The 16481-nt window shown below is 43.2% G+C and overlaps 1 protein-coding gene across 1 annotated transcript in view; it reads left to right on the top strand.

The window, feature by feature from the left end:
- Positions 1-16481, top strand: part of ZZEF1 (zinc finger ZZ-type and EF-hand domain containing 1) — a 91865-nt gene that overhangs the window by 38409 nt on the left and 36975 nt on the right. Inside the window, exons 22-32 of the mRNA XM_060259564.1 lie at positions 476-642; positions 1947-2028; positions 3941-4142; positions 5207-5349; positions 5778-6018; positions 8242-8321; positions 9648-9741; positions 11847-12339; positions 13291-13455; positions 14297-14416; positions 15908-16069. Coding sequence (XP_060115547.1) covers positions 476-642; positions 1947-2028; positions 3941-4142; positions 5207-5349; positions 5778-6018; positions 8242-8321; positions 9648-9741; positions 11847-12339; positions 13291-13455; positions 14297-14416; positions 15908-16069 — 1949 coding nt within the window. The remainder of the gene's footprint in view (positions 1-475; positions 643-1946; positions 2029-3940; positions 4143-5206; positions 5350-5777; positions 6019-8241; positions 8322-9647; positions 9742-11846; positions 12340-13290; positions 13456-14296; positions 14417-15907; positions 16070-16481) is intronic.

Genomic DNA, 16481 nt, shown 5'->3' with positions numbered 1-16481 from the left:
AAATCAACCTGCTCAAAGCCCTTAAAGTTTATAGAGTCCTGGAGGAAGAAAGTTTTGGAGGATTAAGAACATAAGAGCTGTGCTGGATCACTGTGTGGTGTAATATGGGAGAAGACACTCCACAAAAGGCAACAAATCCAACCCAGAGAATCCAGAAAAATATTTTTAGTTCTGAACATATTAAAACTGTGTCTTTCTGGCATCATTTCAGTTTCTGGCAATTCAAGTTTTAAAAAAGGAGGGGCTCAGTCCATGGCATAAGCACCACAGTAGGGTCTGAGGCATCTGGGTCCTTATATGTCGTGATGGTGGGAAAGACGTACTGCTACGCTGGGACACAATGTAGACCAAATTCTGAAGTTTTTGATTCAGAATACGTCTGGGGAAGCAATAATGTAGAATTATTTCCAGCTTGGCTTTTGAGCATGGCTCCCATCCCAGCTCCATCTTGATTTTTCTCCCTCAATTATGCTAGGTGGACCTGGATAGCTGGCAGCAAGAGCAACCAGTGGTGCTGCGAACATGGACTATGGAATCGCCCCATAACTACGACAACAACTGCCATGATGTCACAGTCTTCCTTTGTCCGGGGGCAACTTACTTTGAGGTGGAATTTGACGAACGATGTGAAACGGAGAGGAGGTAACATGCAGTGATCAGCCTAGGGGTGATTTTGTGTTCTTTTTGGCCTTACCCATCCCCATTGATTTCTAAAAGCAGTTCAACAGACCTTTACCCACATGCAGTATTCCCTCTAAGCTGTGGTCTTGTGAGCAAAAATTCTACTTTGTGAGCTACTGGCATTAAGTTGTGAGCTACTGCATAAATTAGTTTGCTCTGGGGTCATTTTTCCTGAGCTAACACAAAAATGTGTGAGCCAGGGGCTAAAAACCTGTGAGCTAGCTCACACTAACTCAGCTTAGAGAGAACACTGCCGCACGTGTACCCAAAACCTGTTTGAAGAGGTCTTTTGAAAAGCGGCTTTCCTAGAGACGGTAGCTGCCAATCCCAGACAGAAAATCGAGGAAGAATTTCCTTTAAGAAAGAACCTTTTCCACCATAGTTGTAACCCCATAGTAACCCTAACCCCATCCCGGTGACTCGTTCTGCTTCTGGGTATGAAGCCATCAGTATGGGTGGGGGGCACTGTTAATAACTGATTTGCAGGCATGTGTCTTGCCAGTTACTTTCTAAAGTATGGTAGTTATCTGGGAAAGCTGATGCATTTATTCTCACGCCCTGCTAACTGGTTGTGATGGTGGCTGGGCTGCATGTCTGGCTTTCTTGAATGGATGCACAAAGCGAATATGAAAATAAATGCATTTGATTCTAACATTATAAATGTCAATCATGAAGGGAGGAGGCTGCACAATAAGGGAATAACTTGGAAACTCCCCTCAGATTAAGATTTTGATCTCTCAGTCCTGATTTCTCACTATCATCCCCTTCCCTGTGGCAGTAAGCTTACCAATGTCTGTAGGGCTGCATGGATTCTTCAATATGGAAGGTAGGCACTAAGAGCCACTCTGCTGCTGCAGATTAGTCTGTGTGTGTACACACACAACATCACACAGGGAGGGTAGTTCTATTCACAGGTTACTGTGAATGCCCATACAGAAACTTTTCACACACTCTCAATAACGCGCTTTCAATTCAGTTTCAGTGCACTTTGCAACTGGATTTTACTGTGTGCAATGGCGGACTCCACTTGCAAATGGTTGCTGAAGTGGATTGAAACTACATTATTCAGCATGTGTGAAAACGACCACAGTCTGTGTACAGTGTACACAGGGTACTTTTAGTGAAAAGAAGCCCCCACAGTAAGTCCAATGTTTTGTTCTCTTGGTCCCTGTGAACCAAGTCTGGGGGTATGGGGCACTTGGCTTCTCAAAGTATGGTGCTGAAACCTGTACAGGGTAAGTTATGACTGGGTACATTTTTTGCAGGTATGATTATCTGGAGTTCACTGATGCCAGAGGAGCAAAAACGCGATATGATACAAAAGTTGGCGCAGACAAGTGGCCCAGGGTGAGTGACTTGAAAATGATCTCATGATGCATGGAGTTAAGCCTTGACTTGCCACTGCAGTCAAAGGTTCCTTTAACTGCAGATCTTACTGGAGTGTCTTTTTGGCTTGGGGAGGTAGCAAAGACATTGTTGTCCATGGAGGGTTTCCTAAGAAGAACCTGATAGTCCAGGCCAGTGGCTCATCTAGGCCAGCATCTTGTTTTCTGTAGTGGCCAACTGAAGAAGAAGATGATATTGGATTTATATCCCACCCTCCACTCTGAAGAGTCTCAGAGCGGCTCACAATCTCCTTTCCCTTCCTCCCCCACAACAGACACCCTGTGAGGTGGGTGGGGCTAGAGAGGGCTCTCACAGCAGCTGCCCTTTCAAGGACAACCTCTGCCAGAGCTAAGGCTGACCCAAGGCCATTTCAGCAGGTGCAAGTGGAGGAGTGGGGAATCAAACCTGGTTCTCCCAGATAAGAGTCCCTACGCTTAACCACTACACCAAACTGGGTGCCTCTGGGAAGCCTGCAGGCAGGGCATGGAAGTTCCCTGATAAATGACATTTCACTGTCAAAGCCTTGCATGATCTCATAATCATGAGAATCACTTTGAAGGAATTCAAGCCTTCATTAAACCGTTTGCTTATGTTACTTAAAGGCTGAGAAAGAGCCTTTAAAGCTGTTCAAGTTTTTAAGCCTTAATTAATCGTACAGTTAAATTTTGGAATGCTTGACAGCAGGTTGTTTATGCAATCATTTTATTATGTCACACACAGTTGCCCAGCAGGGTATAAATCTGCAGTCTTCTTCTTTTTGGTGGGTTTTTTTTTTTGGCGGGGGTGGTGGTGGTGGTGGTGAACTTTGTGAAACAGTTTCAGATGGGCAGCTGGTCTGCAATAGAAGAGCAAGGTTTGAGTCCAATAGTATCTTAAAGACCAAGAAGAAGGAGGACTGCAGATTTATACCCTGCCCTTCTCTCTGAATCAGAGACTCAGAGCGGCTTACAATCTCCTTTATCTTCTCCCCCCACAACAGACACCCTGTGAGGTGGTGGGGCTGAGAGGGCTCTCATAGTAGATGCCTTTTCAAGGATAACCTCTCCCAGAGCTATGGCTAACCCAAAGCCATTCCAGCAGCTGCAAGTGGAGGAGTGGGGAATCAAACCCAGTTCTCCCAGATAAGAGCCCGTGCACTTAACCACTACACCAAACTGGCTCTCACAAGAAGATGCCAAGGGTATATAAGCTTTCAAGAGTTGAACCTCCCTTTATCAGGTGGGAGTCTCCATTCCTCCAGTCCAGGGGTGGCCAAACTGGCTTAACATAAGAGCCACATAGTATAAATGTCAGGTGTTTGAGAGCCTCAAGACATGAATGTCAGGTGCTTGAAAGCCGCAAGACAGGAAGGAAGGAAGGAAAGGTGGAAAGAAAGCAAATACATAGGGGAGGGAGGTGGAAAGAAAGCAACTTTAACTTTAAATGCATTCTTCAAGCTGCCAGCTGGCTTGGCAAAGTGATTTAGAGACAAATGCCTTCTCCAAGCTGGTTAACGGGGTGGTGGGGGCTTCAAGAGCCACACAATGTGTGAAAAAGCCACATGTGGCTCCTGAGCCACAGTTTGGCCATTCCTGCTCTAGTCTGATGGTTGACTTTTGAAAGCTTCTACCCTGGAAATCTTCTTGGCCTACAAGATGTTACTGGGCTCAAATCTTGCTAGGCCATGAAACAGGAGGCCCTTTTCTCTCCATAAATTTTAGCTTTGGATGTGATTTAGCTGGGGCGGTGTTCTATGAAACAGTTGAAAAAAATGTGCCAGAGGACAGTGACAGGGTGTATGTATGAAATCTTAATCAGCCCTGGTGTTAATGTTCCTGATGTGCCCCCATCATACTACCCTTGGCAAAAATGTGACTCTTTTGGTGCTCTGTAGAAAGTGACCTTTAAGGCTGGCCCACGGCTGCAGTTTCTCTTCCACTCTGATGGAACTAACAATGAGTGGGGCTACAAGTTCTCCGTCACAGCATACGGCCTTCTAGACATTGCTGTTTCTTGGGGCCTGGATCTGCAACTTCTCGTAGCCAGGCTTATGGGGCGCTTGGCTTCTCAGAGTATGGTGCTAAAACCTGTACAGGGTAAGTCGAAAGGAATGTTTATTGATTTTTTTAAAAAAGATTGTGCTTCTTTAATTGAGTTGTTGGTGAGGAACAAGGGGAAAAGATTGTCAAATGTGTATCTTTTTTCTTTATAACATGTTAAGTGGTATGCGGGGGGGGGGTTGGTAGAAAAAGCCCAGCAGGAACTCATTTGCATATTAGGCCACACCCCTGATGCCACCATTGTTTCATACAGGGCTTTTTTTGTGGAAAAAGACCAGCAGGAACTTATTTGCATATCAGGCCATGCACCCCTGATGCCAATCCAGTCAGAACTGTGTTCCTGTTCAACAAAAGCCCTAGTGGTATACAACAATATACTCAGGAGGGACCAACACAAGTGCCTCATGCCTGCCTTTAATGCAGAGCTCAGCGGGTGTAATTACAAATCTGATGCTTCACAGTGTCAGGAATTGTTATAGGTGGTGTGAGTTCATTACATATTTTTGTTCACTGAGCTTAATGCATTCCTGTTTTAGAAATTTAACAACTTTTAAGGTATCTTAATATTATTGATTCCCTTATTGTGTCTTGGCACATCTGTAGCCTGGCCAGTGTAGGACAGGAGCTCTTAATGTCAGTACATCCCTCTACAGAGCTGCATCCATCTTAAATTGCTTTAAGACTCCATGTTTTAAGGATGTCCCACATTTTTTTTCTTTTTACTTCCCCAGCAGGGACCCAGAGTGGCTTACAACATTCTCCCCTTTCTCCCTTTTATCCTCACAGCAATCCTGTCAGGTATGTTAGATTGAGAGTGTGTACCTCTCGAGCTTCCAAGGCAGAGCAAGGATTTGAACCTGGGTCTCCCAGATTTTCGTCTGACACTCTAACCACTACACCATACTTCTACATGGAGTACATAGACTTGAGCCTCCTAGCAGAGGACTTCATAGTGCATACTGAAGAATCCACAGGGACCTCTATCAGCTTAGCTTCCTTTACTTTTCATTTCCGGTGATGTGTGTTTTAAAAATAACAGAGGGAAAGCCTCTACTGTTCCAGATTCAATTCTGTATTTTTTCTCTCCCTCCAACTGGTAGGAAATGAAACAGAACTGTCGCCTGCAAAAGTGGCAGCTGTTCTTAATTCTCCTCTCTGGAAGCCAGTCTTCAGGCAGCAGATGTGTCCTGAACAGACTACAGAAGCAAGTGTGCCCAGCCAAACAAAGCAAGGCAACACTGAGGTATTTTAAAAGTCAATTTTCCCCTCAGATCTAGTTGTGCTAGTGCAGGGACCACTTTAGTGTCGATAAGCCAGCTATCCCAGAACCCCCTGAGCTTGTGTTAGGCATTCATCCTAATACCAGCCTACACAAATAGGCATGACAGAAGGCCACACTGCTGCAACCAACCAGGGCAGAATCAAGCCCTAGAGGGTTTCAGTTTGACTTCCAGTCACTAAGTAGAGTTCTTGCTGACGTGAGAATTACTATCAAGCTTAGATGTACACAGATGACTAGTCAGATTTCCATGCAAGAAGAAAGGTAAGTTATAAATGCAGTAAACAAACCAAATGTAATAAATATGGAAATTAATTGTCTGCTACTTGTGTGTGGGCCATGTACTCAACTTGACACTCTCTCTCTCTCTCTTTCTCTTATGTTGTTTCCAGGGCTTCAACTCTCATGTCAGTGACTGTCATAAATTTCTTCTCAACTTCGCAAAATCAGACCCTGCCCAGGAGTTCAGTGGGCCAAACTCTGAGCTTTTCAAAGGACTCTTACAGGCATGTAAAAAACAGGCCCCCAAGAGTGATATAGTTGCTGGTTCCACTGTTGATCGAGCTGTCAACTCCACATTTGCTGCTTTGGTGTATCTCTCTTCCGATTTGTTTGGGAAACTGCAAAGATATGGTAACTCCTGCATTAGTGAATATTTATTCGTAACGAAGGCTACTGCTCTTATAATTCAGCTGTCATAAGCAAGCTTGCATGATTCTTCCAAATAACGTTTGCTCCCTTTGGCACATATCAGGTAGGGGAGACATTTTAGTCCCTTTAGTTAACACAGCTGTTTGTGAAATGACAAGAAGTCACCATAGGTGACTTTCTCCACTCTGGAAGATTTGTTGTTGTCAAATTAGCTTTATGGATTTTGCCCTCCTGAGCTAATATAATATTGTCCTGAAAAAAATGTTTCAGATATCTGCTTTCCCCCCCAGGGTATTGCAGTAACTGATCTCGTCAATGTCTGGGTGCATTCATAAAATCGCTTCATGCATGTTTAACGTTTTGCACATCAAAAATGTCAGGGATTCAGAGTTGGAAGCCTTAGTGAACCAAAAGTAATCAGCCCAAGTCTCTTCAAAGGTCAGATGGGTGAAATTTTTGTTTGTAAAATTTTACTCTTGTCTTATGAGCAGTGTTCAGACATGACAGCAGTCTGATTTGCCACTAAGAGGGTTCATTTAGCTTTTATGTTCTTCTCCTTGTATGTGGCCAATTAAAGATGTGAAGACTCATGGCAAACCATAGCTAATTGTTATGTCCAAACCACAAACTCTGGTTGGCACTTTTGTTTAGAGATGTGATGACTAACCCGCGTTTTGTCATGAATCTAGAATTTTTTCATTGGAGGACTGCATGTAATCGAGGTAGTAAAAGAATCCCCATAGTCGTTCATGTGACTGAGCAAAGCAAGTGAAAAATTGGGCAGGTGCTCTGCATGATCCACACAGCAATCAACTCATTTTTCATTAGCAAAAAGAGAGTAGCACTAGAAATTCAGCATCTTTGTTTTAGTAGGACTCTGAAAGACTGTCATGCCTGCTGTGTAGCATAGTGGTTTGAGTACTGGCCTTGGAAGACCTTGGTCAGATCCCCATTTGCCACAAAGGATCATTGGGTGGCCTTGAACCAGAGTCTCTCTCAGTGTAACCTACCTCATAGGGTTGTTGCGGGGGTAAATGGAGAGAGGAGAACCATGTAGCCCTGAGCTTCTGGGAACGGAAATGTGCTAAAAATGTAAATCCATACCTCATGAGGGAAGGCATATTTTATACTTTTAGAACTCTTGGCCTATACCCTGATATCATGTAGTTCTTCTCTTCCCCTCCTCCTGCTAGTTACAGAGATCATGAAAAAGTTAAAGAAAATGTGTTAGAACAGCAATCACAGGACCAGTGACGTTGCTGCAACCAAAAGGTCCACCTAGTCCATCATGCTGTTCTCCACAACAGAAAGAAGTTGTCAGCGGGGCTGGTCCAAAAGAAAAATCTGCAATTAAAAAAAATGATTTACATTATTTATTGTTCGCCTTTAGCTTAGGGACAGTAAGTCAGTACAGTCAACAAAATGGGACAATTTAATAGACAGTGCATTAGGGTTTTAGAAGGTTAGAACCACCAGAAAGAACTGAAACATAGCCCAAGTATTAATATGACACATTAAGAACTAAAGAAAGTACATAATAGGATCCAGTTTTAGACTGCTGTATCATTTTTAGGAGTGACCCCGTTTCTTTAACAGAAAACGTTTGGGCCACATAGATATTGCTTCTATCGTTCTTTCAACACACGGGACCAGCAGGCGCTTGCCTATGACAGAGCTGCCTGAGACCTAGAGCAAGAATGTTGTTTCAAAGACTGCTTTTTATTTATTAATAATTTCAGTTTTGTCTGCATTGAGGATGCTGAGGGATTTAATTGTTGCCTCTGAGAAAAGCATGAAGCGACAGATCTGGTTCTAGGTTCAGTCTCGAAATGGTGCAGTTGGCAAGAGGGGCTGTGGCTCAGTGGAAGAGTCTCTGCTTAGTATGCAGAAGGCCCCGAGTTCAGTCCCCAGCATCTCCATTGAAAAGGACCAAGCAGTAGATGTTGCGAGAGATCTCCCCCTGAGACCCTGGACAGCCTCTGCCAGTCTGAGTAGACAGGACTGATCTCGATGGGCCCATGGTCTGGTTCAGTATAAGGCAGCAGCTTCATGGGTTCATGCGCAGAACTTGAGGGAGTATGTGTGGAGCCTCTGCTGTTGTTTCCTTTAGCCCTCAATGTTGGCTGTAGAATTAGATCAACCAGCTTAAAAGGGTTTTTGTTTCTCTCTTTCTTTCTTTCCTTCTCTTCCTCTCTGCCCTGACAGTCACCAGCGGAGGCAAAGCTCTTTTGAGTGATGAATTTGCACAAGTGTATTCCCTGGCTGATGGGATCAGAATATGGATGGTATGCTTTTACTTATGCATTTATTTAAGTATTTGCTCAAAGCATTACGTTTCCAGCAACTTACAATAAAATCGGCGAAATAAAACTGTGACTGGGATAGCCTTGGCTAGCCTGATCTCATCAGAAGCTAAGCCAGGGTTGGCCCAGGTTAGTATTTGGATGGGAGACCACCAGGGGAATTTAGGGTCACTACACAGAGGCAGGCAACAGCCTTTTGCCTTGAAAACCCTATGGGGGTTTCTGTATGTTAGCTGAAACTTGGCAGCAAAAAAAATAAAATGCAGTCTGGGAAGTTTAACATCCCTTTAAAAGGCAAGTTAAAACCAGCATGAAAGCTGTTTAAAAAGCAACATGAAATATGAGAGTAATATATAATAAACAATAAATGCAGAAGCAGTATTAAAGTTTCTGTCCCACAGGGATTTTTTTAAGTGCCTTGTCAGACTAACAGGGAACATGCTACAAATCATTACCAAACAAACTGTTTTCAGCTGGTTCCTGAAAAGTTAGCAAACTAGGCACCAATTTAAGTTCTGTGTGGTGGGCATTCCACAGTCCAGGCACCACTGCTGAGAAGACCCTGTCTTTTGTAGCCAGAAGGTGAAACAGAGTTTGACATATTGATCCTTTCTCTGCTGAAGAATATCTGCCATAAACCTCTGTTGGTTCTTTATTTCCTGCCTTGTTCTTTAATAAGACTGTTTCAAAAGTCATTTTTAAGCATTTGAGTTTTGATTTTTCATTGTTTCGGATCCTGCAAACTCAGTGTCTAGCTGAAGTGGTAGACTTGTTCCTGGACTGCAGCATTTCAGACTGCAGGTGGACATTCACAAATGAATGTTCTGCAATGTAAATAAACAGATCCTTTCAATATAGAAAAGTAGCTTCTCAAGAAAGCTACTCTTTAAAAAAAAAGTCCTTCCAACAGTTATGCACCTGCTGGAATGGCCTTGGGTCAGTGGTATGGACAGCCACCTGCTTGATTAGGCACAGGGTGTGATTCCCCCAGTGAAAATGGGGCCTCTGATACTCAGGCTTGCTTTGCACATGTAGTAAAATTATGTGGAAAATTGCAGTTTTAAATAGGCATCAAGAAACCTTTGTTAACAGGGCTGATGATCTACATGTCTGGTCATGTTAATTTCTAGGGGAAGTACCTTATGTACATGAAATTGGTGGCCGAAGACTTCCTTAGGCTTTTTGAAAGCCCTAATGCATCCGTCGAATCTCCGGTCTCTTGGGACTCTCTAATTCTGCTTGCTGAAATGCATTCTAGGCAAGGCAAATCTGAGGGCACTGTGAACGATTTCCGTATCCTTCCTACAGCTAGAAATGAAGCAGAAGTTCCTCGTGGACCAGGGGAGTGACCAGGAAGAGAAGCCAGCTGGGGAGGCGAGCGAGGTGAACCCAGAAACTCTTGGTAAGTGTCTTTGCACACTCTCCTTTCATGCTTTGCTTCTGTTTCTGTCTCCATTCCACAGTGCTCAGCATTATAGTGGGCTGCATAAGGGGTTCTCCAGGCTTGGGCAGGTGTGAGATCATTTGTGGAGTGGTGAGCGATCTCTGGGGAATTGTCCTATTCTGAAGTTCTACAAGGGTGCTGAACTTTGTCCAGACTGACCCTCTTCCTGTTCCAGAACATGGGAGCAGTATTCAGAGAAGTCTGCCCCCCAAATTGAGAGCCATTGGCTGTATTCAGACATTGCAGACAAAGGTTTTTCAAGATGGATAAGAATGTAACTTTTTCTGTGCTTATATGCTTTCCTTTCTTCATGCGTGGACCATAGTTAAAAGCTTTCAGGAAGCCTTGAATCAAATTACAGTTTGCCATGATGGTCTGAACGAAGGTGCCTGGGCAAGTTGAAGGGCCTCTTCCACCCCCTGGGAATTCTAACCTGTTTTTTTTTTATTCTTTGCTTCAAATCTTGCTTAATGAGAAGAAATGGCTGGAGGAATTGACTCAGTCTGGATGTTGTGCCAAACTCTGGTGAAAGACTTGGCAAATTCAGACATCAATTTGGTGTAGTGGTTAAGTGTGCGGACTCTTATCTGGGAGAACCGGGTTTGATTCGCCACTCTTCCACTTGCACCTGCTGGAATGGCCTTGGGTCAGCCATAGCTCTTGTAGGAGTTGTCCTTGAAAGAGCAGCTTCTGGGAGAGCTCTCTCAGCCCTACCTACCTCACAGGGTGTCTGTTGTGGGAGCCGGGAAGGTAAAGGAGATTGTGACTGCTCTGAGATTCAGGGTATAGGGTGGGATATAAATCCAACATCATCTTCTTTGGTGTCATGTGTTAATCAGTAAGCTGTAGTTACAGCTATTGCTCCAACTTTGATGCCCTTGAGGAGGGAAAGAAGCAGACAAGCAACCATAGATCAATGGCTTCATTTGAATTTAAAATGTGAACTTTGTTTTGCATTCTAAATTATTCTTAATGCATGCCAGATTTTTTTTTTTTGGAAACACAATTTTATTTGGTAACATATGGTAACAAATTATATTTCTTGCATCATTAATAACTTATTTTATCTATCCCATATATTACTTTTCACCCACCCCTCCCCCCGTTACTTGACCCCCGCCGGTGTTATTTACTTAAAATACTAATATTTAAAGGTACCCTTAACTAACAAAAACAAAAATTAATATTCTTCTTTTTTCTAAAACTTAATCATTATCAAAGATTGTCCAATGTCCTTTTATTTTCCACTCTTTTTCTACATATCTTCTGAACTTTTTCCACTCCATCTTAAAAACTTCTAAATCATAGTCTCTTAAAGTTCTTGTTAATTTGTCCATTTCATTCCATGTCATAACTTTTACAATCCAATCCCATTTCTCTGGCATTTTTTCTTCCACAACTGCGTATATAATGTCCTAGCAGCTGAAAGCAAGTACCAAATTACAGTTCTATCTTCTTTTGGAAATTTTTCCATTTGTAATCCCAACAGAAAAGTTTCTGCAACTTTCCTAAATTCATATCCCAAGATCTTAGAAATTTCTTGTTGAATTATCTGCCAATACGTTTTTGCTCTTTCACAAGTCCACCACATATGGTAGAAAGAACCTTCATGTTTTTTACATTTCCAACATCTATCTGGCATCTTGTTGTTAATCTTTGCCAATTTTTTAGGAGTCATATACCATCTATACATCATTTTAAAACAGTTCTCTTTAATACTATGACACGTCGAAAGCTTCATAGAATTCTTCCATAAATATTCCCAAGTTTCCATCTGTATTTCTTTATTTACATTAATTGCCCATTTAATCATTTGAGATTTCACTACTTCATCCTCTGTAGACCATTTTAAAAGTAACTTATATGTTTTTGAAATTAATTTTTCATTGTCTCCAAGCAGAACCTTTTCCATTTCTGTTTGTTCTTTACTTATTCCTTCAGTTTTGATATCATTATCCACCAAACTCTTTATTTGTAATGTAAGCCAGATTTTAGTTGGGCATTGGACCTAAGCCTTCCAGTTCAAGCAGTTCTTATAATTATCTGTCATGCTTATGTTGTAGCACAACAGTGCATCCAGAAGAGCCTTTTATTGCTGAATTTTCTACCTGCAAGGACCAAAGCAGAAAACCATGACTCTGATAGCGTGGAGGACTTTGGACAGTGCCACAAAGACAAGCGCCAAAGGACGAGCTCTGTAAATGAAGCGGATTTTCAGGCTGCAGATGCAGCACCTGCGTGCAGGGTGACTGATTCTGCCTCCCCCGAGGGCAGCCGAGCTGTAGATTTAAGAAAGCAATCACTGGACTCACCGCAGGCAGAAAAGGCCTTGGCCTCCCCAAACAAACTTCTTGACAGCGGTGCCTCGGAGCAAGAAGATGCCTTGTCCCCTCCCTCCACTCCCACACGCAAACCTCCATTTAGCCGTGGAAGGCTACGGCTCCTCTCTTTCCGTTCAATGGAAGAACCCAAATCCGCACCCAGCATCAAGGAGAAATACCCTATCCTGAAGCACGTCTTAGATTTCATTAAGGACCAGTCTCTTTGTCATGAAAGGTGAGCCAGGTTGTGGGGTTTTGTGGCCATGCTAGTTCATGCTTGGAACTGGATATAGTTCTCTGCCTGAAAACAAATATACATCCACGATGGATCGCACAGACTGTCAGAAGAAATGGGTAGTATTGGGGGAGGTGGGCTAGGGGTTGTTAGAATTGCTTCGAAAAATGGGAAGAGGGAGGTAACAGGTGTGAGGAGATTTGTAGGCATCATAACCAAGGCCTAGCAGACTTAAGACTTGGCTGGCTGGGTGAAAGTTGACAGGCACCAGACCGGAAGCTCCACACTTCATTCTGAGAGCTGGGTGGTGGCTAGTTTAGAGTGTTTATCTAAGACTGAAGATCACGTCCTCATTTGGTCCCCAGTACTGTTCCCTGTGTGAGACAATAGAGTGTTTATAGTAACGTTTCCCCTTGTGGACCTAACACTGGCCAGGTTTTAGTTAGTTTCAAAGCACGGAAAGCAAGAGTAGGCTTTCTTCCTCTGAGTCTTAGTATGCAACTCAGCAGCATTTGACAGTTTTGAATGTAAATATCCTCAGAAAAGAACAGCCATACAATCCTGTCCATCTGCTAAAGCCTTCATTGGAAACCCATTTCCAAGTCTCTGAAACCTTCTTGCGTGTCACTGAGACTGCACATTGCAAGGGTTTTAATTTGTCGAAGCCTTTGGCATTTAAGAATGGATGTTGTTGCTCTCGCTGTTCTAGTGCAACCTTTGTTCTGTCTTGTCATATTTAACATTTATGGAGGATTCCCCCCCCTCCCCCCAATTTTGTTGTTTCTGTTGCGACTGAAAGGGTGGGTACAGTTTTTTAAAGAACAACTCTTGGGGCAGAAGTGAAATGTGATTAGCTGCTTGATCCCTCTGTCCCAGTACTGTTGCCACCATTTTGTTCTGCTCAGCAAATGCTGTGTAATCACCAGTGTGTGGTGTGTGTTTTAATTCTAGTGTATTGGAGGTTCTCGCTTTAAGAAAAGCTCAAGCCAAAAGTATCTTGGAAGTCCTGAAGACAATTCACCAGTGCCTAAAATCTCTCAGCCAACCTCACTGTTTCCTCCCTCCCTGCATCCTTTTTCTGTTGGAACTCCTGGCTTCCCAAAAAGACTTCACAAAGTAAGATGTGTAGGAAATCCAATTTATGGTTCATGGGTTTGTTAAATTAATTCTCATATGCTGGATATGTTTTTATGGAATTTTTTATTTTATTTTTCCATGCATTTGTTGTTTTGAGGCTTATGGACGTCAAGTTTTTTTAGGTGGTCTGTTTGGTCTATTGGAGTGGTCCATGGGAAAGGCATTTAAATGTCACTGTGGCAGTGTGATCCAGAAGTGGGCTCAGTAGGTATTTAAGTGCCCCCTGAGCTCTATCTATCTACAGTAAAGATGGGCACAGAACAGAAAAACTGAGGTCCGTGGAGGTTCGCAGTTCATGAATTTCATGAACCACCAACCGACCACCAACGAACTCCCAGTCTGTGATGAAATTAGGTCCATGGACCAGTCCATGCCCATCTCTCATTTACAGCTGTGAGGGCTGTTGTGCTGCAAATTGATCGTGGTAGTAAGGAGAAATACTGACAAACCCCATCCTTACTGTAGATAGACTATATTTACATATGTGGGGTAGAATATTTTCCACCTGACATGATTGCTTTAGTGGAGCAGTGTTGGATTCATGACATTGAAGAAGGAAGGAGCCAAGGAAAAAGTTGGATTAAGGCAAAGCTACAGACAGAGACAGGAGGGTGCGGAGCACCATTGCCAGGAAGTGTGTTGGGACAGCGTTTCGTCATGACATGAAAAATAAGTGTCTCTGCGGTCATGAATATGCACCATCCCCATTTTTAACAAAATGCACAGCCTTGGTATGCGCAATGTACCATGTTACCTACTTTAGTCTTTCCTAATGCTGGGATTATAATCACAGCTGAGCATCCTGTCTTCATTTTTCCAGTTACTTTGGACACCTGGAAGGTTGCGGTGCTGAGCTACATCAAGAAATACGGGAATCTTACTACCAGCTGCTTTTCTTTTTGGTCAATGCTGTAAAAGGATTTAGCAACCTCAATGACAAGTACGGACAGTCTCTCACTTCTAAGCATGCCTGGCTCTCTTTATGATCTTTGTGGTCTTCCACAGTCTATTGTTGACTTCTTGTTTAGCCAGAAGTTTTCTGCTCTCATCTGCATCCCATAAGATAGTTTCTTACTGATAAAGTATGCAAGTATATTCTGAAATACTTTTGAAAGCTACATGTTTTAAATACAAGCATGCTTATTGTTGCATAAACTTTCATTATGTGTACCTTCAGTTTGGCATACTGTATACATTACAGGGGAAACAGTTAACTGTTAGGTCCAAGGGCAATGAAATACTAGAGCTACAGTCTGTGACAGTTCTGATTACAACTCTGAAGTAGGACTACTGCTTCACAGCAGCAAAAGTGTCTGTTCAGCCTAGCAAAGAAATGCTGGACTGCATCTTGTATTTCATTCCCTTTTGATCCCACTGCTTACAGTCCCACCCCCACCCTATTGACTGTATACATATAACATATATATTATGTGCATAACATATATCAGGGATGCCAAACATACACCCAGGGGCCTAATCAGGCCCCAAGCAACTGGCTATTGTCTGCTTCCTTCTCCCTCTCTCTTGCTTCCTTCTTCATAACAGCTTGCTTTGCAAGGCTTGCTCAATCACACAGGAGCTACAGAACAAAACTTCTGTTTTCTCCATTGGCTAAGACTCCTTCCTTGGGGACGAAGGGTGGGAGAGAGAGACTGCTTTGCCAGGCTCTCTCAATTGCACAGCAGAGCTACTGAGCCAAGGCTCTCTTCCTTCTATTGGCTGACACTCTACACCGCCCTGGTCCCCTGGGGAAGGAAGGAAAGAGCCAGAGCTTCCTTTGCTCAGTTTCCTGGATCCCATGGGAGAGATACAAAGAAAGCACCTTTAAGAATAATGAGTGCTAATGTTTTAAGCTTGCTGGGGGGGAAAGTGTAGATGACTGGGGAAGGCAATGGCAAACCACCCCGTAAAAAGTCTGCAGTGAAAACGTTGTGAAAGCAACGTCACCCCAGAGTCGGAAGTGACTGGTGCTTGCACAGGGGACCTTTCCTAAGTTTTTTTTTAAAAAATCTTTAATTGTGTTTGCCTTTAAAGTTTATATCTCTGCTACCTAGTATTACATTTTATGACACACGTGGCCTGGGCCGACAGCGTCTCATTTATGTCAGATCTGGCCCTCATAATAAATGAATTTGACATCCCTGAGATGTGCCAACATTTCTTATGTTGGATAAAGTGAGCAAATGGAGGAGACGAGAATACAATACATTTTTTTGGGGGGGGGGGCGTGTAGAGAAATTTGATCCTTCTTTGTTCCTTACAAGCACTTGATGGTTCTGGCAGAGTAGCTAAGGTGGCAGCATTGTGGATTACCTTATTAATTTGTGGTCTTCTTAAAAATTAAATTCCTTCTCCCTTGTGGTTGATTGCAATCTTCAGCTCCTGGGAGTTGTACTCAAGTTGTCCTGCTTTGTCTTCCCGATTTGTTTAGATCGCTGCTCCCTGCCTTGTCCTGTGTGCAGGCATCCCTCCTTCACCTCTTGGATATGGGTTGGGAGCCCCGCGACCTCTCCTTCTTTGTTGAAATACAGCTTCCGCAGCTCCTCATGACCATGGCGCAGGAAAACATAAGCACCCACGTCAGCGTCATTTGGTAAGTTGGCAGGGCCTGCAGTTGTCAAATAGAGAAGAATTTCCACTGCGGTTGTGGCCGTTGTGTTAGAGGTAGAGGTCGCCTGTGGGCCTCTTGAAATGTCTGTTGGCTAAAAGAGCTCAGATCCTGTCCACCTTGGGTTCTCTGTGGCTTTTCAAGATCACTATCCTGCTTAAGTGACCTGTGAAAAGGTACTATGTCTGAGCATGCCTTAATTATGGCAAAGGAAAATGATTTATGTTAGAACATTTGTACCCGGCCTTTCCAGAACCTGCTCCCTAATGAAAGCATTTATTGTACGTTCGTTGCCAAACTTGAGCTACCCGTTCTCATTTTGTTTGCATCAGGTGGATAGCTATGTTAGTCTGTAACAGCAGAACAAAACTCAGATCCAGAAGTGAACAAAATTTTC

This window comes from Heteronotia binoei, chromosome 18, assembly GCF_032191835.1.
Source record: "Heteronotia binoei isolate CCM8104 ecotype False Entrance Well chromosome 18, APGP_CSIRO_Hbin_v1, whole genome shotgun sequence".
Lineage (NCBI taxonomy): Eukaryota > Metazoa > Chordata > Lepidosauria > Squamata > Gekkonidae > Heteronotia > Heteronotia binoei.
This window is presented reverse-complemented; position numbering and strand designations above follow the sequence as displayed.